The sequence below is a fragment of the Phyllostomus hastatus genome, unplaced genomic scaffold, assembly GCF_019186645.2.
Source record: "Phyllostomus hastatus isolate PE091 unplaced genomic scaffold, TTU_PhHast_1.1 phas_contig_64, whole genome shotgun sequence".
Lineage (NCBI taxonomy): Eukaryota > Metazoa > Chordata > Mammalia > Chiroptera > Phyllostomidae > Phyllostomus > Phyllostomus hastatus.
Genome location: NW_025333928.1, coordinates 2,297,491 through 2,319,570, shown reverse-complemented (window position 1 = coordinate 2,319,570; position 22,080 = coordinate 2,297,491). Strand labels below are relative to the sequence as shown.

The window sequence follows — 22,080 nt, the reverse complement described above, 5'->3', positions numbered from 1 at the left end:
TAGCTCTCTGGTGTACCCTTGTACACTTTTAATGCAAATACTCATTTCTATTCCATTTTTTTCCTATTTACATTTTTATTTTTTAGATTTCTTTTTTTTATTGTTGTTCAAGTTCAGTTGTCTCCATTTTCCCACCTCCCACCCTCAATTCTAACCCCCTTTGGCTGTATAGACACACACACCTAGGTTTCTTCTTTTTTTAAAGGCAAAATACTAATTATGCATACTAATTATACAGCTCTAAAACTCCAGTGTTATTGTGGACATCTTTAATATCAGCATTCAGAGATCCAATTGAATCCATGAATTCATTTTTTTAGGACCTGAAGAGGAGTCCACAGATTATCTAACAATATCCTGATGAAGACATTTAGGTTGTATTCACTTAATATGTTTACAATTGTGAAAAAATTAAACAATAGGCTTAAAATTTAAGAATGATAAACTGTTGTTTATAAGAACATAATTGCAGAAATAAGGAGTGCACCTGTACCAATGAGGGAACAACTCTGTGTTGCTTTATGTATAACAACCTAAATCTCCCTTCAAGAAATACCTGGTGGTTAGTAACTGAGAAGCAACCTCATGACACTCAAGGAGAGACCAAGGCATCCCCAGAGAGGAGAGGAAATACCTTTGTTGTCATAAATTAGCAAACGTACAAAAGCTCATTGAAAAGAATGTGGAAAGCCTACATTGGAAAGAGATATCACTGTTTATTCAGTAAAACACTAAGGATTTATATCATTTCTGTAAAGATTTTAGTTTTCCTAACTATGATATGAGACACCATCTTATTATGGAACAGCTATATCTTCCTCATTCTCACAGCTGGCTGCCCTGCACACATTTGTATCCTCATGCACTTGTGCAGGATTGGTTCCTATGAGGACTAGTGCCACTTGTTCAGTACTGTCCCAATCACAGCATGGTCTGGAACATGTCCCAGACCATGGGACATGCTGTCCCATGGACACTAAGCTTGGCACACTCACTACCTTCACTAGCTCCCCCAGTGGACCCCCATCCCTCTATGCCTCTTGTCAGGGCCTTTGTGCTACCTCTTAGCCTCTCAGAAGCCTGCTTTTGGGGCTCTGACCTGAGCTGCCCTTTCTAGGGCAAGCCCCACCCTCTTGAGAAAAGTCTTGCAATGAGTCTGAGGGTGAGGCCTGGGAAGAAAAAGCCACACATTACCCTGTTATCTCTCTGACTGCCTTCTTAACAGGTGTTTCTGAGTCTTGCTTCCAAATTCCTTTCTCTGTATTCTCATCATAGTTTTAACCATTATGGTAGCAAATTACCTTCACATTTGTAGAAAAGGTACCTACCACTTTTGCAAAATAGTCTTAGGAGGAGTGACTATTCCTTTGGTGCTGCTGCTCAGAATCTAAATCCTCTCATCCTCTCTACCCCCCAAACCTATTTATCCTGGATTTTGCTCCCTCTTCCCAGTTCTGTTGGGACTAAACCAATTAGTTTCCATAAAGAGGCTAACCACTGGCAACCACTTATCCTCTTTCCTCCCTCCTCCAAGTATGTCTCCAATTTTCCTGATCATAAGACTCACCTGTAGTGTTTGCTGAATATACATTACCCCAAGGCCCTGCCCCTGGAGTGCCTGCTTCAACAACTTTTAAGTGGGACCCAGACATTTGTGATATTAATGGGAGCCCCACATAATCCTTTTGATCAAGGATGTTGGGGAACACTACCCAACCTACTTCAGACACCTGTAACAAGGAGTGGAGATAACTCCCCAAGATATACCACAAACACAACACATAAATCAATAATTGCAAATACCACCCACACACAGAATTTGAGCACATCTCACCTGTTATGGAACATGTGTTACAGAGATCTAGGTGGCTCAAAATGCAATGAAAGATGCTGAAAAGATATGTTGATTTGTTCTCAGATAATCTTGAGTTCTCAACCCAGCCCTGACAGTCAGCAGTCAAAGTCTGGGCAAGATGCTTTGCCTCAGTTTCCTCATCTGTACTCTCCCAATTGCTACATACTATGATATTCTTATTTAGATCACTACTCACTTTGACCCAGATTTTCTATTTCCAGGAATTTTTTTCTGAGGAACCAGGGAGATGTACAAGAATGTCTATTATACCATTATTTATAATGACGAAAAATGGGAAGCCACCCTACTGTCCATCATTAGGGAACAGTTAAATACTGCTTTATTTAGACATTGAATACTATGCAAACTTAGAATGATAGTGGAGATCTTTATGTGTATACGGAAAATGTCTATGACATGTAAGGTAGTAAAAGCAGTTTATAAAAAAGTTTAAACTTCAATCCTAGGTTGTGGTTGTTGTTTTAAGTGTGTAAGGTGTTTGTAGAAAAAGTCCATAAAGTTACATACCTAGATAGTAGCAGTGGCAAGATTATGAGTAACTTTTTCTTTTTCTATCTGAGTATAATTGTCTGCATTTTTATTTTTTGTAGTACATTTAAAATTTATAGTTGGGGGAAATAACGCTTCATCCATTTTGTAAAGCTAATTCTTCCTTGCACATTGATGTCTGCAAGAGCCAGGAGACTAGGGGTTACTTAAAGAAAAGATTTGCTGCTTAATAAAGGTAATGAGAAAATGAGATGTCTTTTTTCAACAAAGCCCATCACACTCTTTCACCTTACACTGGAGTTATAAATACTTTGTCCAAAAGATGCTAATTTTTCCCAGTGTTTCATTCACCTGGAGATCATTTCGGGAAACTCTGATTTTGTGGCTGGCCTGCAGAGCAGCTGGTGGAATTCCCAAAGCCAAATATCAGGATGGCAGGACTCTGCTTGTTTCAGGACTTTTAGAAAGCCTCTCCTTCCCCAAATCCCTCTTCTCAGCTGGGAGGGCTGAAGATTCAGGTGTCTCCAATGGGGAGTAGGCAGGGTCTTCCCCAGCTTCCTGTTCTAAAAGCACAGAGCAGTTCACCCCTCTACCTGGTTGATCTGGCAGTGCTTTTGGCCATGGTGTGCTGGCAAAGTGGATGTGGTGGGAGTTGCTCAGGCTGGTTCAGGACAAAGTGGAGGTGAGTAATTCTTGGGGTAGATGGAAGGGACAGTGGCCTTGTCTGGTTAAGGACATTCCCTAACTCTCTCTTCCATCCCTTTCTGACACCTACAGGTCCCTTTCTCTATTGTTATCCCTTGTGTCTTCAGTGAACTCAATAGATGTTACTCATTTGGGGATTTCTGCCTTCTCAGGTATGCCTCTTGAGTGGGGGAAATGCCCTTAGCATCTCTGAAGCAGATTAGAGCTAGGGTGGTTAGATGACCAGGAGACACAAACGTGGGTCAGACAATCTCCATCACCCCCTTTTTTACCTTGAGCAAGTCCCTGGATTTTTCCATTGCTTACTATGGCTTGCTATATAAATGAAAGAGCTTGCAAACACATCTGCACTGCTTATTTCCTCATTGCCTCAAGCTTTGTGGCACCCAAAGAACACAAACCACAACACTAAGAGCCCCTCTGTGAGAGTAGTCTTCAAGCACAAACTCATGCTTAAGGAAAACAGCAACATAACAAGATCAGAGCTGTTTCACTTGAAATGAATTTTTAGAAATGTTCACCTAGTGAAAATGCAGAGTGGCAGATTATAGGCAGAATTTAGCCTTAAAAAAAGTGTCGAAGACCTACTACCTCCACTTCCATCAGCATCACGGTTAAGGTTCCAGCCTGGTTCCCATACACACTAACAAACTCAGGCTTATCCCTCAAGTGCTTTAGAAAGTCCTGGGTATTTAAATAACACCTTCCTTACAGTGCTTGGTATCTCAGATTGTAGTTATGTCTTTCCCACTAATTTGTGAACTCCATGAGGGTAGGGGACAAGATTTGCCTCTTCCCACTGGTATCCTTCTTGACACCTGCTGGAGAGGAGAAATCCCTCCATATAATCCTGTGGAAATCTTGCCTCCTATAGTTCAGAGGCCCCACATGCTCTTTGCTTTTCAGGTACTGTCACTTGCCATGAAGATAGAATGATAGTGGAGTTTTCAAACAATCTTGGCATCAATGAATGGCATGCATCTGTGATGGGTAGGTAATGTATACAGTCTTATCTTAATCTTACTTAGTAAAAAAAAAAAAAATCTCCTGACTTGAGACCAGCCCAATTTCTTCTAGTAAGCAGGACCACACAAACTCTGGAGCAACTGTCATCTAGTTCCCAGGATGCCCCAAGGACCCCTGATTTGCATGACATCATCAAGAGAGGAAGACCTTGTCTTTCTCTTATCTCAGAACCTCCTGGGGAATTTTTACTTGGGCAAATCACAGCATTGGGTTATATCACCAAGATGGGACAATAGAAAGTGAAATAAAGTGTGTTAGAAATGGACTGGCAGTATTGGCTATGTAGCTTTGGTTGACTGTCACTGAAACATACTCCTTGACCATCTTCTGTCTACATTGCTCTGGCTTCTGTAGATCCATTTGGTCTTGAAATGCTGAATTGCACTTATGTCCTTGACCCAGAAAATCTTACCCTGTGGGCCCCATATGAGACCTGTACCAGGACAGTGGTAAGTAATTGCTTGAGGAATGATTTAGGAAGTAGTGATGTAGTAGTTACTAATACTAACCTAGTAGTTAAGGATATAGGCTTTGGGATAGAACAGTGGTTCTCAATCAGGGGTGACATTTTTTGTCTCCCCAGAGGACAATTGGCAATGTTTAAGGACATTTTTTTTAGACATTCTTGGTTATCAAAACTGGAGAGGGGGAAAGCTGGTACTGGCATCTAGTGTGTATAAGCAAAGGATGCTGGTAATTAGCTTACATTGAACAGGGTAATCCAGGCTTCCCTGCATAACGCAGAATCATTAGGCCTGAAATCCAATAATGCTGAGGTTGAGAAATATCAGAATTGAGGCCTTTGGCTTGTGTCCTGGCTCTGCCACTATTTATGTGTGACCTTGAGCAAGTTAGTTTACCTCTCTAAGCCTCTGCTTGCCATTAGAAAATGGGGGTTAGGGTACCCTCTCTACATGGTGTCTAAAAATTAACGATATAATGTAGGTAAAGGACTTGGAGCAACACCTAGGTAAAACAAATTCTCAAACATGAGCTAGTTTGATGTGTAACCCCCAGGAGAAATGGGAGGCTATTTTGGTGCTGACAAAGAACCTCTATGCTGTAAAAGCAGGTGTTGAAAAGCAAGCCACTGCTGAGCAATAGGATTGCCCAATCAAGGTTGATAGGAGCAGCAAAAGGAATCCTCAAGTTTTAGTATGAAAAGAACCACCCAGTGATCTTGGAAAGTACAGACTTACCTCATTTAGTTGATGACTTAGGTCTGGGGTACACCATATAAACCTGTATGTCTAATAGGCCACTTCATCTGATTCCACAGTAAAGAGCTCCAGTAATGACATTTTTTGCTTCCCAACTTCATAAAGTTTAGAGCTGCAGTCCTTTAGACCAGAGCTCTGTAAACTACAATGTGTGGATGATCACCTCCAGCGTAAGGCATGTGTGTGTGTTGGTCCTTGAGCTAAGAGTGACTTTTATGTTTTTAGAGACTTTTTAAAAATATATTTTTGAAATTATATATGGCCTACAAAGTATAAAATGTATACTAACATCAACAGAAAAAGGTTGTCTGACCCTCCTTTGGACTGAGTTTCCTAAGGCAGGGGAAATGTTCACATATGGCTGTCCCAGCACTGTGGCTGCTGCACTGATGCTAAGTGTATCAGAATGACTTGGTAGAGGCCCCAAACCAGCCAGGAGTATGATACTTTGACAAAGGGTAAGTCTAAAAAGAAAATAAAAACTCAACTCCAATCCCTGAAGTTCAAGCAACTGTTCTCTGCCAATGTATCTGATAAACAAGGTTCCTCTTCCTGGGATATCTAAAGTGCTAGCTAACTAGACTCTTGGTATAGGAATGAGGAACCTTACAAAACCTGCATCTTGGGTAACTTTAAGAGTGTTGCACTCAGCAGGTTAGATGGTATTCTGGAATCACCTTTCCCACTGAGGTTCCAGCACTTCCTGTTCTTACTATGCCATTTGCATTCAGCTTGGTCAGCACCAGATGATGATCAGAGTCATGGACAACAGTGCTGCTATAAGACGCAAGGCTTTCATGTATCAGATTAGCTGTCCAGCTGTGCAAGCAGGAGGAGCCCATGAGCACCCAGGATCCACCCAGTGCATGAAGGATTTCATGTCTGTGAGTGAAGCAAGCTAACTACTTCTCCTATGGCTAATGCAGGGGAAATGGGATAGTCCAGACAGAGTTGGGCTAGGAACTGTGGCTTTGGACTGATATCCTAAGCACACTAAGTTTTTGTTTCTAAGCCCAGAGTGGGAAAAAATAACAATTTCCTTATAGGGTGTCTCTAAAAATTGACTGAGAGAGTATATATACTGCTTAGCACACCATATCTGTCAATAGAAAGGATTTAATTGGTAGCTACAATCACATTAATAATCTTTTGACAATGAATATCCATTATGTGCCAGGCCCTATGCCAGATGATAGGATACAGTAAATGAGCAAAGCAGCCAAATCACACACTCGTGGATTTTATAGTCTAACATAGCTAATAGAGACAATGGAAAGATTCAAGAAATATTCATACTTTATTATAGTAATAATGGTAAAAATCTAGTTTTTGAACTTACAACTGGAGGGGAGCATAGATCTTCTTCTGGCTGCCTTCTGGTACCAGAAGCTCTCAGAGGCAAGATGATGTCTAAGGGCTCAGCTGGGATTTGTGTCTGGTCCTGTGCTTCTCTAACTACATCCCATAACAGGGCTTCTTGGTGTAGGAACTACATGGAGCTGTTCTGGGTGTCTTCCACATACTGTCAGGTAACACAATTCAGAAACTGTCCTCCAAATCAAAGCCTCATATCACAAATTTTCTTCCCTTACAGTTTACCTTTCACGCTGTAGCTGGCATGGCTGATGAAAACATGGTATGAAAGTAATTCTTTAATTTACAGACCTAAGTAACCTCTTTTTCTATATTAAAGGTAACATAACTTCAGTCCTGATTAAAATATTAGATGATGATAGTTTTAAGGTTAAGAGGAGTGCCTGCCCTCTAAATGAAACTGTTGACTTTAGGATCTCCAACATCAGATGGGATGGAGCATTGAGGTTGGTGATGGTGCAAGAGCCCTAACTCTGACCCTTCTGGAGGCCATGGAACAAGGATATAATGTCCTGATTGACAGCTATAAAATGACCATACAAGTGTCATTCAATGCCACTGGAGTGACTCACTACATGGTAGGTGTGAGTCTCTTTTGCCACCACCCAGGCACAGACCAATATTTTTAAATCCAAGCATGATCTCAACTATGTCTTCAAAGTAATTGAGCCTACAACTCATTCAACAGGTATCTGCAAGCTTACCATGTACCAACACTGTACTGAGTACTAAAGATACAATGTGAACAAAAGAGATGGTCCTTACTTCAGTCTGCCCTCCCTCTTCCCCATAGATCTATATCTACCATATAATGCAGAGTGAGAGTACTACTCAAATCTGTAAATTGAAGTGTTCTGTTTTTGTTTTCATTGTTCTACATTGTGTCTTATAATAGGTATTGGTGCTTTTGGAGCCAACAATCAAGACTGTATGTTAAATAAGTTAATGTATCAAAGTACTTAGAACAGGTCTTGGCCCTACGTGCTCAAATGTCAACCGTTTTAAAAAGAAGTCCTGAGTCTTATAAAGACTTTTTCTGAATTACAGTACCATAAAAATAGTCATAAAATAAGAGCAGTTTTTGCTCTCTCTCTCTCTCTAAGTGATCTGCTGCAGGCCACATCAGTAGACAACTCTAGCTTGCCTGATATTCGAAATACAAAATTTTAAAACTAGAGCACCTGGTAGTACAACCATTGGACAAAATGCTTAAATTCTACTTGTGTCAAAATAGTGCCTAATACTTGAGTATATGCTTGCCTAAACTATTCTTCTAGCATTTTTAAGGAATTCAATTAATCCAATGTCTTTGAAAATGTCTCCCTATCCCCCAGCAAGGTAATAGTCATCTCTACACAGTACCTCTGAAGCTTATCTATGTAAATTTTGGACATAAGACCATTTTATCATCACAAGTGACTTGTATATCAGGTAAGGCCCTAGAAAGGGGAACTCCAGTTGTAGAAGACATTTGGGTTTTGTTTTTTTTGAGGGGGTGCTTAATCAAAGCTGATCATGGACATCCTTGTCCATCATTCCCTCCAGGTCCTGTGACCTGTAATGCCACACACATGACTCTCACCATACCAGAATTTCCTGGGAAGTTAAAATCCGTGAGCTTTGGAAATAGAAACATTGCCATAAACCAAATGCATAAGCATGGGATTGATACAGAAGCAACAAATGGTCTGAGACTGCACTTCAGCAAAACTCTTCTTGAAATGAAAGTAGGTTCTATTATTGACCATGGAGCCTGAAAAGTGTGACTTGAAGCACAGTCTTATAGGTAACCCTGATATAGCTGATGACTGGTCCACAAATTACAGCTTCCCGTGTAACAGGTTAAGACTCTGGAAGGCCTCATTGGATCACTGTGCATAAGTAAATTCTCTAGTAACTGAAATTCATTTGTGAACACCAAACCTCTTTGACCTCCACAACGAAGCCTTCTTCAGTTTTTCTCAGCTCATTAAATAATACAAACCACTTACAAGTTTCTAATGATGAACATCTTATGCCCTATTAAAAAAACAGGACAGCTTGACCCAAACAAAAGTATCCCAAACTGTCCTCAGAGTTCAGTCTTGACTGATGCTATTGCCAGGGACCCAGAGTAATCATCCCAGTGTGTGGGTGTCTGTGTTGCAATAACATAACATTATAGAGTTCTTTTCACTCAGACCTGGCTTGGCAGGATACTCAGTTCTTCTTTGGCATTTGATCTGTTAAGTCAAGCTCCTGGTGCTTGAATTAAACTCATACCTAAGAGCATGAGTTTAAAAGAATAACTTTCCTGGAAGTGAGGAATCCTGCTCTACAGAAGTGATAGGGTCTCTCTCTTGTTCTGACTTAAAAGGAAACCATCTATAGTATGCCCTGCAGGTAGTCAAGGTACTTCCTTTCTACCTTCTTAACTGCTCAGGGCCCAATTTGAGGGCCTGTGGCTGCTAATTGACATTCTTCTCTCATTTCAGTTGTCAGAAAAATGTCTGCCCTATCAGTTCTACTTATCTTCACTCAAGCTGACTTTTTACTTCCAACGGGAGATAGTATCCATAGTGGCTTATCCTGAGTGTCTCTGTGAGTCACCAGTTTCTATAGGTAAAGACCTTTTTTTAAAAAAAATGGCTCTCACATTCTTTAATTTGTCTGTAGCCCTTCTAGTACACATGAGAAAGAAAATACATGGAAGTTCAGACTCTGTATTGTTCATACTTCATGGAAATGAAAGACTGATTAGGTCAGATATCAGTCTAGCTGCTATGATTGGGCTTTAAGGAAGACAATATTTTCAAAAAATATATATAGGTAGATCCCACTATAATTGTTCATGTTTAAGTAACCAGGGTACATTTTTGTATTGGGAGCCTGACCCTATTATCTAAATAAAATTGCTTTCAATCTATACTAGAGGGATTATAAAAATTTAAGATTTTCTCCGAACTTTTGCCAATTCCTTAAAAAGAATATGGAGTATTTTGTCATTCAGTATTGCCTCAGCCCCTGTGCTTCTATTACTCACTGATCTTATCAGGTCAAACCAAATAGGGAAACCAAACCAAAATTAACTCCTGCCTCAACTTCTCCCAAACTACTCAGAATTTGTAAGTTTTGGAAGAAGAGACATAAGGACATAAGGCACTACACTTTAAGCCACAAATAATATGACTCTTAAATTAGGATTTTCTCATGGGTCTCTTAGTCTACATGGTGCTTCTTTCCATGTCTCCTGCTCCTTCTTCCTGTGGATGAAACATCCCTCTATTCCTACAGAGCAGCTTCACTACTGTCCAGGCACCCTGGGGTCTCCCCTTGTAACTCAAGCTACTTATCAAGGTATTTTTCCCAAAGACTTAAGACATATTCTGGTGCCTCCTGGTGAAAACCCAAATGTTTCCTTCATCATACTTCAAGGTCGACAGATGACAACATTCACATGGCATCTAACTAATTACAGGTGAACTGTGTACTCAGGATGGGTTTATGGATGTCAAAGTCCATAGCCACCAGACAAGACCAGCTCTCAATCTGGACACCCTCAGAGTGGGGGACTCATCCTGCCAGCCAACCTTCACAACTCCATCTCAGGGGCTGGTATGGTTTCACATACCCCTGCATGGATGTGGAACAAGACATCAGGTTAGTATGAGCAGATAGCAAGAGGTTAAGACTTGCCTTTGAGACAACTGGTAAACACTCTAACTTTTCTCTAACTTTAAGTTCAAGGATGACAAAGTCATCTATGAAAATGAAATACATGCTCTCTGGGCAGATCTTCCTCCTAGCGCAATTGCCAGAGATGGTGAATTCAGGTGTGAACCAATTGCTACTTGACTTTTAAAGCTCCAGATTAAATTCAAAGTTTTTTTAACCTAAAATTCTTTGTACTCCCACCTCCAACAACTCTTACAGAATGACGGTGAAGTGCTATTACAACATGGATGACATGTTAACAAATACCAGCATCAAAAGTCATTCCCCTTCAGTGGCACTAGTGAAGCCAGGTCCACTTGCCTTGATCCTACAGTCCTTCCCAGGTGAGACATTACAACTTGAGAAATCTGCTTAAATATTTCAAGAACTCTTCACTAATCTGATGCCACCAGACAAGTGTAGTAGTTGTGATACTTAAGCTCCCATTGCAACCATCAACTACTTGAGTACTGAAGAGGTTTCTATTCCATTTAAGATAACTCCTACCTGAAACCTTATGGGGACAAGGACTACCCTGTGGTGAGATACCTCCGCCAACCAATTTATCTGGAAGTGAGTGTCTTAAACAGAACTGACCCCAACATCAAGCTAATCATAGATGACTGCTGGGCAACACCCACTGCAGACCCAACCTCTCTCCCCCGCTGGAATATTGTAGTGAATGGGTAGGTATTCTCCACACATAAGGAATCCCAGCTGACTCATTAAACTGCCAGAGAAGAGAGAATAAATCCTCTTGCACTTCAGAGGAATGCTACATCACAAAGTCCCTGATATTTGTCCTGGGATTTTCAGTAATTAGTCCTTGGTCTAATAAATTAACCATACTTTCTATTACCCCGAATCTAAAAGAATGGAATCTTTCCCCAAAAGGTCTGTCCATAATATTCTTTTATCTGGACTGAAAATAGATCTCCACTTTCTATTTACTGAACACCTACCATGTGCCAAGTGCTGTGCATTCTACATGCATTGTTTGAATCTCATTGCTCCATGAGATTCTAGCCCACTAACTTTATGAAGAAGAAATTCAAGCTTTCTGCTTAAATAACTATCCCAAAATATAACTTAATAAAATGGTGCAATTTGGATGTCCAATTGGCTCTAGACCTGAACACCACAATGCTCTAAAGTTATAACTACACAAACACTTGTGCTCTGCCTACTTGGCTCTGCACCTTCCTTTTCTTGAAGCTGTTGTCATCTGTTGCTAAGCTCTTAGACTCTAGATACAATCCTGACCAAGAACCATGTGTAGCCAGCATCCATGCAGCTCATTCCTTCACTCCATTCAAAACCTATTTAAGTGTCCCCTCCTCCATGAAGTCTACTCTGACCCTCCTGCTCATGTAGCCTGGTCTAACTCTTCTTTGCTTGGCACTTACCACCTAACATACTACTTTTTATACCTCTTATTCCCTGCTAGCATCTAAATTATAAAATGATAGGACTTTCCTACCTTTTTTTTTTTTGGTCACTGGCATATACTACCATAATTAGTATACTGAGACATAACAAGTATTCACAATAGTAAGAAGAATTAAGCCTATGTCATATGAAGACACATAAAAACTTGTAGCTTTTGTTGAGTTTAGCTGGCAAGCAAATAGGCACTTAAATTGTATCAATACAACTTTAATAGTGTTGCATGCACAACTTAGGATTCCATGGATATTGTGGGATAGGAAAGTCAGAAATATAAAGTAAAATGTACAGGTGGAAGGTATAGCAATAGTCCTGAAAGTGCTACATGTGACTGAATTTGGGCAAACACTGAGTTAGACTCAGTTAAATGTGGCTGATGTCCTTCCTGGTACATGCCTCTTAGCTGTGAATACAACCTGGACAACCACAGAACCACTTTCCATCCAGCTGGCTCCTCTGTGACCTATCCTAATCACTACCAGAGGTTTGATGTGAAGACCTTTGCCTTTATATCAGCGACCCAAGTGCTCTCCAGCCTGGTGAGTAATTAACAAGTCACCTGGAACAGGATGCCTGTCAGGGCACCAACCCCACCTGACTCTCTCCACTTCCAGGTCCACTTTCACTGCCATGCCTTCATTTGCAATCAGCTTTTGCCTGATTCCCCTCTGTGTTCTGTGATGTGCCCTGTGTCATCTAGAAGCAGGCGAGGTAAAAATGTCAAGTCCTCATTACTGTCAATTTACTCAAAACAAGCCTCATCCTTTCAGAATTTAAAGAAGAGTGCCTCATTCTTTTTCTAGTCCCAAGAGCCCAAGAAACTTTAGTCCAGTCTACCTTACCTGTATGAGTCTGAGATGGGCAGACTCTTCTTAAGCAGTCCTATAGACAAGTTTGATCTTTTGCATATGTGACTAAAAGGTTAGTCTTCCTGAGTCTAGGTAGACTCTGAGCCTAAAATTCTTTGAGAATCCATCCTGTCTTTAGAGTAAGGTGTTTGTCCTGTTCTGCAAAGGCAGGCAAACTGCACAGAAGATCAGGAATGCCATGGAGATCTGCTCTAGAAACTCCATAGACACACCTCTTACCAGTCACCACTCACTATTTCGGTGTTCAAACCCTGTATCTGTCTCCAGCCACAGGGGCCACTGAAGAGAAAAAAATACTAAGTCTTCCAGGACCTATCCTCCTGTTGTCAGATGGCTCTTCGGGCAGAGGTATGGATTCAAAGCCTAGGGCCCTTTCTGGTTTCAAGTTTGTGGCTTTACGTCAAATTTAATTATGCATAAATAACATATGCTTAGTGTAAACCTGAACAAGAAAAGACAGTTTCTCTTCCCAGAGATAGCTTCTGCTAAGTCTCCTGTGTACCCTTCTCCAAATCCCCCTTTAACACGTGGTATTATATATTCTACCTGAAGTTCTATAACTGCTTTTTAAAATTATATCTTACATCTATATAGAGACCTACCTCAGTGTTAATAACTAAATAGAATTCCAATTAGGTTACTTCCAGTTTTTTCATTAATGCCAAATTGGAAGCCTCTTAAATGTTTGCCTCATAAACAAGAACTACAAGATATGTTTCTAGATGTAGGACTAATAAGCCTGAAGGAATGTGCCTTGCTCCTGCCACACTTAATTTGTTCCTGTTAATATCCCACATCTTCATCCCAGGTGGTCTTAATTTTAGGCTTAAAATTTGAAATTAAGCTTTCCTAAATCCCTAAGTAATAACCTGCAAGAGGTCACATACTTGAGAGAGCTGAGCATTTCTGCTGGTGCCAGGATGTTGTGTAAGACAGCAGCCTGGGAATATAAGCATCTTTCCAGATATCAGCCAATTGACTTTAAGTCAGTAAAAGCAAGTGGGAAATGGGACAACAGTGGGTATGGAACAGGGAGAGGAGAAGTTTGGCTCAAGGGGTTAAAGCTATACTCTGTTGCAAGCTTCCCAAATGAATCCTTTGATATTTAATTTTACTTCCTTTCTGGGGAGCCCTCACATGTAAAGCTTCAACTTTAACTTATGCCTAAGATTTAATTATGACCTTAAGACTTGAATGTCTGCTTCTTTTCCAGATGTTGTATATTCTAAAGGGCATGGGACTGCTGGATATATTGCTTTTAAAACTATGGCTGTTGTGGTTGTCTTAGCAGGTGTTGTAGCAGCTCCAGACCTCATCTATTACCTGTACAAAAAAAGAACCATAATGTTAAATCATTAATTGAATTTTCAAATAAAGTGGTGGAAGTAAGCCTCTTGCTTCTATTTTCTCATTAAGATTAGATGAAGTTCAAGGATTATTTCTTGCAGTTGCTTTTCTTTCAAGTGAACATAGTAGCTCTCCATAATCCTCTGGGCAGTTTTTGTCTGTGTGAACATGAATAAGGAAATTGATGACTTCAATGCTTCTGGTCACTTAGTTTTTTTCTGACTCCCACCTCCAAAACTGTCAGTGCCAGAGAATTCAATCAACAGTGGGGATTAGGTACAGCCTACCTCTGGGGGTGCATTTAGGTGACTCCAATGCCTTTTACTCTTCCATTCATATATACAAGATGGAGATGGGGAACAGGAAGCCACCCTTATTCTTTAGCATAATTTATCTTCTCTGTAAGGGACTGGAAACCAGGTGTTCCCAAGGCAGTAACCTAGCATCCTACTTAGGAAATATTTCCTAACTCAAATTACTCTGTCAAATAAGTAGACAACTTTCCCCAAGAACTTAAAGGGATTTAGCCACATATTCCCTGAGCTCCAAATTCAATTAAAGACCAGAAATCCCTTTTGGAAGAGTGTAAGGAATACTATGAGGTTCTAGTTTTCTCAGGTGTAATTACAACATCCCTAATCTAATAAAGATTCTCCAGCTGAATACCAACCTTTCAGCAGAGCCTGGAGAGCCACTTTTCCACTCCTATGCCTGCATTACTGCTTCCTGTGGCTGTTTCCTGTGGGTACCCATCTTATGCCAAGCTGCAGCTATATATCATCCATATCATTGTCTGCTTCACACTCTACATAGCTCTTAACTGACTACATTCAAGATATCAAACAAAAATAAATTTATTGTATCCTTCAACTAAAAAAACCTCTGGATCTAAATTAGAATTTTTGCTAAGAAAAAAAATTATAAAGCTTTTAAGTCTCTGTACATGGTGGGGAGGTGGAAATAGAAATATGGAAGTCTTTTAATGTTTTGTAGAGTTTTCACCCTCAACTGTGAGTTGTCAGTCTTGTTTTTTTCCTTTTTTAACATTTAAATTATTTTATTGTTGTTCAATTATAGTTGTCTGTATTATCTCCCCACCCCCTCCAAGCCCATCTCCCCCTCTTGCTTCCATCCTCCCCCTTGGTTTTGTCTATGTGTCATTTATAGTAGTTCCTGAAAACCCTTCTCCCCACTGTCCTCTTCCCCCTCTCTCCTCTGGCTATTGTTAAATTGTTCTTAATTTTAATGACTCTGGTTATAGTTTGTTTGCTTTTTCCTTTTGTTGATTATGTTCCAGTTAAAGGTGAGATCATATGGTATTTGTCTTGTTTATTTTTTTATATATTTTTTCTTTTTATTTTAATTGTTCTTCAAGTACAATTTTCTACCTTTTACCCTTATCCCAGCCCACCCCCCCAGTCCTCCCCACCTCCCTCCCATTCCCACCATCCCCCTTTGTTATTGTCCATGTGTCCTTCATACTTGTTCCTGCAAATCATTCACCCCTTTTTCCATGAAATTCCCTCCCCTGTCCTCTCTGGTCACTGTCAGCCTGTTCTCAATTTCAGTGACTTTGCTTATGTTTTGCTTATTTGTCTGTTTTGTTGATTAGGTCCCTGTTAAAGGTGAGATCATACAGTATTTTTTCTTTCATCTTCTGGCTTATTTCACTTAGCATGATTCTCTCCAGTACCATCCATGCTGATGCAAAGGGTAGGAGCTCCTTCCTTCTCTCTGCTGAGTAGTATTCCATTGTGTAAATGTACCATAGTTTGTTGATCCACTCATTTACTGATGGGCACTTAGGTTGCTTCCAGCACTTGGCTATTGTAAATTGTGCTGCTATAAACATTGGGGTGCATAGGTTCTTTTGAATTAGTGTTTCAGGATTTTTAGGGTATAATCTAAGCAGCGGAATTGCTGTGTCAAAAGGCAGATCCATTCTTAGTTTTTGAGGAAATTCCATACTGTTTTCCATAGTTGTTGTACCAGTCTGCAATCCCACCAACAGTGCAATAGGGTTCCCTTTTCTCCACAACCTCTCCAACACTTGCTGTTTGTTGCTTTGCTTATAATGGTCATTCTGACTGGTGTGAAGTGGTATCCCACTGTGGTTTTAATTTGCATCTCTCTGATGGCTGGTTATGCTGAGCATCTTTTCATGTGTCTCTGGGTCCTCTGTATGTCCTCCTTGGAGAAATGTCTGTTCAAGTCCTTTGCCCATTTTTTAACTGGGTTGCTTGTCTTCTTAGAGTGGAGTCATGAGTTCTTTATATATTTTGGAGATTAAACCCTTGTCTGAGATATCATTGGCAAATACGTTTTCCCATATGGTTGGTTCTCTTTTTATTTTAATACTGTTTTCTTTAACCATGCAGAAGCTTTTTAATTTGATGGGGTCCCATTTGTTTATTCTTTCCTTTATGTCCCTTGCTCTAGGGGACATATCAGTGAAAATATTGCTGCATGAAATATCTCAGATTTTCCTACCTATGTTCTCCTCTAGGACTTTAATGGTACCACAACTTATATTTAAATCTTTTATCCACTTTGAGTTTATTTTTGTGTATGGTGTAAGTTGGTGATCCAGTTCCTTTTTGCATGTAGCTGTCCAGCTCTCCCAACACCATTTGTTGAAGAGGCTATTTTTATTCCATTTTATGTTGCTGCCCCCTTTACCAAATATTAATTGACCATGGAGACTTGGGTTTATTTCTGGGCTCTCTGTTCTGTTCCATTGGTCTATCTGTCTGTTTTTATGTCAGTAGCAGGCTGTTTTGATTACATTTGTCTTTTTTTAAAACCTAATCCTGCTTGGGAAGGAATATTATATATACTTAATCGTCATGTGACACTGTAGGTCTTTACTATTGAATCTTTGGTCTTATCTTCCAAAATGTCCTTTCATTCTCAATCCTCTTGTTAGATTCAGGTAGTAAATCTCAACTACATAAATGGAGGAAGGGAACAGCTATACCTATACTGTAAGAGGTCTGGTCTTTCCAGAGTAGGGGTGAGAATTTCAAGTCATCTCAAGACCATTCTCTGGGCACTGCTTTATAAGGGAATAAATCATTCTGCTAATGATACAGCAAGAAAGAGCCTTGGATTCAAAATTTTCTGTGTGACTACACCATGTTAGCGTTAACCACTAGAATCAGAAATATTGCATGTGTTGTACTTTTTAAAATGGGAACTTAAAGTGTTGGCCCTTAACTGGCTTTCTGTTCCAGTATGGTAGGCTGATTAATGACTACCTCCAAAATGTCCACACCCTAATTCCCATAACCTAAATATTCTTCCTTTTACATGGTCCCAAATGGATTTTACAGATGTGGCTTGAGGTCTTAACATGGGGAGATTATCTAAGTGGGCCCAATCACAAGGATCCTTATAAAACAGGAACAAGGATCAGAAGCAGAAGTCACAGTGATGTGAAAAGCCAATGAATGTGAGTACCTCTAGCAGTTGAGGGAGGCCAGGAAGTAGATTATCCCCTAGAGCCTCCAGAAGGGCTGTGTCCTGCTGCTCCATTTTGACTCTGACTTCTAGAATTGTAAAAGACTGTTATAAGCCTTTAACCTTGTGTTATTTGTTATGGCAGAAATAGGCTAATATACTCTCTAGTGGGTCACTACCCACAACTTGAAAAACACTTGCTAGAATTGCTAATTTTGCTAATGAGAATCTTGAGCCCTATCTTATTCACAAGTTGTATAGAGTCACCAGATCAAGGTGACCTCGACCTCAAGGCTTCCCTACAGCAGAACCCAGTCCTGATGTGTTTACCACAAATGTTGAGGCATAGCTATAAGAGGACGGCCAAGCTGGTTGTGGAGCATTGGCTGGGATGAATACTTGTTGCCATGGCTGCCTGGACAAAGTATAATGAGCTGTTTATTAAAGCCCCACTATCAATTTCTGAAGGTACGTGGGGGAGGCAGTCTTATCTGAGGGACCACGTGGGGACATAGTAAGCTCAAATCCTAAAAGGCTGCCTTCTGATCCAAACTAGAGTTTGCAATCTCCCTTATCAGTAGCAATGGACTGTAATTGTCATCCAGGTGCCAGGAGGTGGATGAAGGACATTTGGGATTCTACTTTACTAGGAAGTTCAATGGAGGTTACAGGGGTAAGACTGGACTTGTGTGCCTTAGCAAGCCCCCTCTAATGAACTTTACCTCCCTGCCCCATTCTGCTGCTTCAGGCAGTTTTATGGAATATGTAGGGTCTCTAAAACAAGATCTGAGCTGGGATTCTGGATCTATGTCTTTTTCATTATTTGACCTTGGGCAGATGGAACATCCTCTGAGCCTATTTCCATATATGTAAAATGGGATAAAACCTACTTTGCAAGCATGTGAGTGTTCAATGAGATCATCAGGGTATTGGTGTATGAGCTGCCCAGTCAGCAGTGGGGCCATCTAAATACCGATATAACCATTATGGACAATAAAGGGGAGACATACTAAGCCTGACAAGCTCAGGGGAGGCCTACATGGTGGGCCTTACACACTCAGTGGCCAAACTAACTACATAGAATGGTCTAAATGTAAACTTCTTAACTAAAAGTGAGTCATGGTAGGTAGTCCATGTCTTAGGCTGCTATTGTCCTTGACATAGGTCAATCTTTACCTAAGCTGAGCCAGTCTATTGTCTTTTTGCATCTATGATAACCTATTTTTGGAGAGTTAGAGTAATCCTGATGGAGTAGGCAGTTACAGTGGCAGAAGCACAGTAGCAACAATAGGCCAGATACAGAATGTCACCAGAGTGAAAAGTCCTTGGTACCTAGCAATGGAGAAAACTATTATAAGCTAGGACCTTACCTCTACAGTGACCTTTCCTCCCCCAGAATGTCATAGTTATGCAGTTTAGATCCCCTGACCTTTCAAATCACTAGTCATGCAGTTTAGACCCCCTTAGAGGATGGACAAGGAAGCCAGAGAATAGCCTCATGTGACTTCCATACAAGCCTTTGCATGACCACTCCCTTAAACATTAAGCCCTTGGGACAATAGGGTTCTGACCCACGTCAAATAATTGTAGGAAGAAAGCCTTGGTTCTTTGAACACAGACAGAGCTTTGGTCAAACTAGAGATGACATTTAGACCTCAGTTGTATTTCAGCTCCAGGCCCAGAAAAGCAGTGAAACCAGACAGAGTACACCACACCTGGCATCAGGACCAACTGTGGTGGCTAATGTGGTAGAGATTATTACTCTGAAAGGACACACTTGGAATGCTGATGAATACTCTATTGAGATCTTTCCCTGAGATCTCCCCTAAAATCCTTGCCTTTGGCACAACTGGTTGGAGTGTCATCCTGTGCATCAAAAAGTTGCAGGTTCAAATCCATGTCAAGGCACTTAAAGGAGGCAATTGATTAATGTTTTGTTCTCACACCAATGTCTCTCTCCCTCTCTCCCCCTTCCTCTGTCTAAAGTCAATAAACATCCTCAGTGAGGATTAAAAAAATAAAATAAAGCCCTGACCAGTGTGGCTCAGTTGGTTGAAGTGTTATCCCATAAACCAAAAGTTTGTGAGTTTAATTCCAGTCAGGTCACATGCCTGGGTTGTGGGTTTGGTCCTGTTTGGGGCACATGAGAGTGGCAACCAATGGAAGTTTCTCTTCCACTCCTTCTTTCTTCCTTCCCCTCTCTCTTAAAATAAAATCTTTAAACAAATAAAAATAAAATAAAATACACCTCCCACCTTTGGAAAACAGAAAAACCTTTAAAACAGGGGACCCAGTATTTTCTCTCTCTCTCTCTCTCTCTCTCTCTCTCATATGCACACCTTCTCTCCCAGGTGCATACCTTTACTTTTGCAATGGGGTAGGTCAGACCAGAGGTCACTGGAGAATAAGGGACCTCAGATCTAGCAAGAGCCAGCACCTCCCCACCCCTGGAAGGGTGCTGAGGCAGCAGATTAAATACCCCAAGGGGTGGAGTTGAGGAAGGAGGCTGCTGCTTGAGGCAAACTGTAAACAAAGACAACATGACTGTACAAATGGGCCAGCAGTCACGTCACTTGTAACATAGCTGGGGTTGGGGAGCTCATACAGCACCTGCATGAGCTGTGGTGGCTGGACACCCCACCCTGAACAGACAGTTGTGTGCCTCTATATGGCTGGGAAACTTTTGTCCTTACTAAAAATGGAAGCCAAAAGAGGGTCAAAGATAGTGGGCAGCTGACAAAAATAGTAGAGATTGATGCACTATAGGAAGAGCTGGATGTTACGTTACACAGGAATTTCTGAGCTAAGCTATTAAAATGCAGCATGCTGGGAAACATTTGGTTAGTAAGCTTTTTGCCATTCTCCTGGCTAACCTCGTCAGCTGCAGGGAAATGGAGGTCCTGAGACTTGGCAGATCCTGGAGACTATGTGGTTTGGAAACAGCCTCAGCACCCCTCCCACACAGAAGAGGGTGGTGGAGCTGGTAGCACTGCAGGGCCCTGCCTGGCCAAGCACACAAACACACTGGTGAGCTGGTGGCCAGAGATAATGTAGCCCAGTGGAGAGAAATTGATGCTGCAAGATGGACTCGGGCAGGTGCACACAGATTCGTAAGAGATGCCTGGAGCTGAACTCTGATTGGGACTGCTGACTTGCAGACTTTTGCATTTCTTGGAGGCCAATACTTTTAAGTATCATATTCTGAAACTTATCTGGCTTGGCAGAGGGCAGCAGGTCCATTTGTTTTGGGGTGCTTTAAAGGGAACAGGACTTAATGGTAGAAATTTGCCATTATTCTAAAACTGTATAGCCTTTAAAAAACAACCACTTTCCTTTTTCACTTAACTGTTTTCTCTGGAGTCATGCCCCTTGGTGGCAAGCAATCAAACCCCACTACTCTTTTGGAATACCACTGGCTGGTTCTGTTAACACTTTCTTTCTCTTAAATTCCAAGGACCTTTCTTTTGCCTCTGCAATTTGTTTCTTGAGTCCATGTAGCCAAGCTGACTTACTTCGTCTGCCTCTGTGACTTTCTTTCTCTAAATAAACTGTCTCTTGTATTAGAGTTCTTGACTCTGAGTTGCTTCATAGCCAAACTCAAGAACCAATATCTAACATTCATTGTTAACAATCCCCTTTTGCAAAGGGAGATCCAAAATGGTGGTGGAGTAAGTGGAAGCTACACTAACCTCCTCCCAGGACCAATCTGAAATTACAACTAAATTGTAGAAATAGTCCTGAATGACCAACTGAATACTAGCTGGATAGAAGCCTTAATACTACAGATAGAAGAAACCACTTCACCACAGCAAGACAGATAGGGATTGCAAAGGAGGTGCAAGAGGCCTGGCTGGGCTCTCAAGGATGGCAGCTGGATTTCCAGAGGAATATTTCAGAGGTTGGGGGGTTTCCCCTGAGAAGTGTGGAGTCTAAACCCTAAGCTGGATCCCCAGGGGAAAGGAATCCAGATAACATCCAGCTGTGAAAAGCAGCAGGGTTTCTCACTGCCAGGGAGAAATGGCTGGAGACACGGAGAGCCTCTTAAAAAGCCAACACACAAAATTTAATTTGCAGCCACTTACCCTGGGATCCAGCAGAGGGAGGGCAGAGTGGACTAGAGATGCTTAAAAAAAGTCTGGGGTTGGTAGCTCTGGAGAGACTGAAGGAAGAGCTGTAAGAATCCCTCTGCTGAGTCATTTCTCATACCACAGGAGTCATCTTTCTCAGGTGGGGCACTCCTCTCAGGAAGGCTATGTTCACAGGAATTACTATGTTCCATCCTGTGGTGCTAAATCTGGGCTGCTAATTACAGCTTAAGGCTATAAAACTGATTAGTTCAATGAACTAAAGTGGGAGGACAAAGAAACAGATCTCAAATGAAAGAACCAGAGAAATTTCCATGAGAAGAACAAGATGAAATGGGGGCAAACAATTTAAAAGATAGAGAGTTTAGAGTAATGATTATAAGGATACTCAACAGCAAGAAGATATAGAAACCATAAAAAAGGTCAGTCAGAAATAAAGAATGCACAGAATTTGTTGATTATGGTTGCAAAATAGAGGAAAAAGTGAAGGC

At 41.0% G+C, this 22,080-nt stretch overlaps 2 protein-coding genes across 4 annotated transcripts in view; one reads left to right on the top strand and one right to left on the bottom strand.

The window, feature by feature from the left end:
* ZP2 (zona pellucida glycoprotein 2) overlaps positions 1 to 14,057 on the top strand; it is a 29,968-nt gene extending 15,911 nt beyond the window's left edge. Inside the window, exons 3-20 of the mRNA XM_045848810.1 lie at positions 2,863 to 3,047; positions 3,143 to 3,222; positions 3,977 to 4,060; positions 4,451 to 4,545; positions 6,048 to 6,200; positions 6,911 to 6,952; positions 7,104 to 7,268; positions 8,025 to 8,121; positions 8,236 to 8,417; positions 9,165 to 9,291; positions 10,148 to 10,329; positions 10,411 to 10,502; positions 10,603 to 10,727; positions 10,880 to 11,069; positions 12,233 to 12,368; positions 12,444 to 12,540; positions 12,966 to 13,046; positions 13,912 to 14,057. Coding sequence (XP_045704766.1) covers positions 2,863 to 3,047; positions 3,143 to 3,222; positions 3,977 to 4,060; positions 4,451 to 4,545; positions 6,048 to 6,200; positions 6,911 to 6,952; positions 7,104 to 7,268; positions 8,025 to 8,121; positions 8,236 to 8,417; positions 9,165 to 9,291; positions 10,148 to 10,329; positions 10,411 to 10,502; positions 10,603 to 10,727; positions 10,880 to 11,069; positions 12,233 to 12,368; positions 12,444 to 12,540; positions 12,966 to 13,046; positions 13,912 to 14,057 — 2,259 coding nt within the window. The remainder of the gene's footprint in view (positions 1 to 2,862; positions 3,048 to 3,142; positions 3,223 to 3,976; positions 4,061 to 4,450; positions 4,546 to 6,047; positions 6,201 to 6,910; positions 6,953 to 7,103; positions 7,269 to 8,024; positions 8,122 to 8,235; positions 8,418 to 9,164; positions 9,292 to 10,147; positions 10,330 to 10,410; positions 10,503 to 10,602; positions 10,728 to 10,879; positions 11,070 to 12,232; positions 12,369 to 12,443; positions 12,541 to 12,965; positions 13,047 to 13,911) is intronic.
* Positions 1 to 22,080, bottom strand: part of ANKS4B (ankyrin repeat and sterile alpha motif domain containing 4B) — a 113,583-nt gene that overhangs the window by 52,719 nt on the left and 38,784 nt on the right. The gene's annotated exons all lie outside the window — the stretch shown is intronic.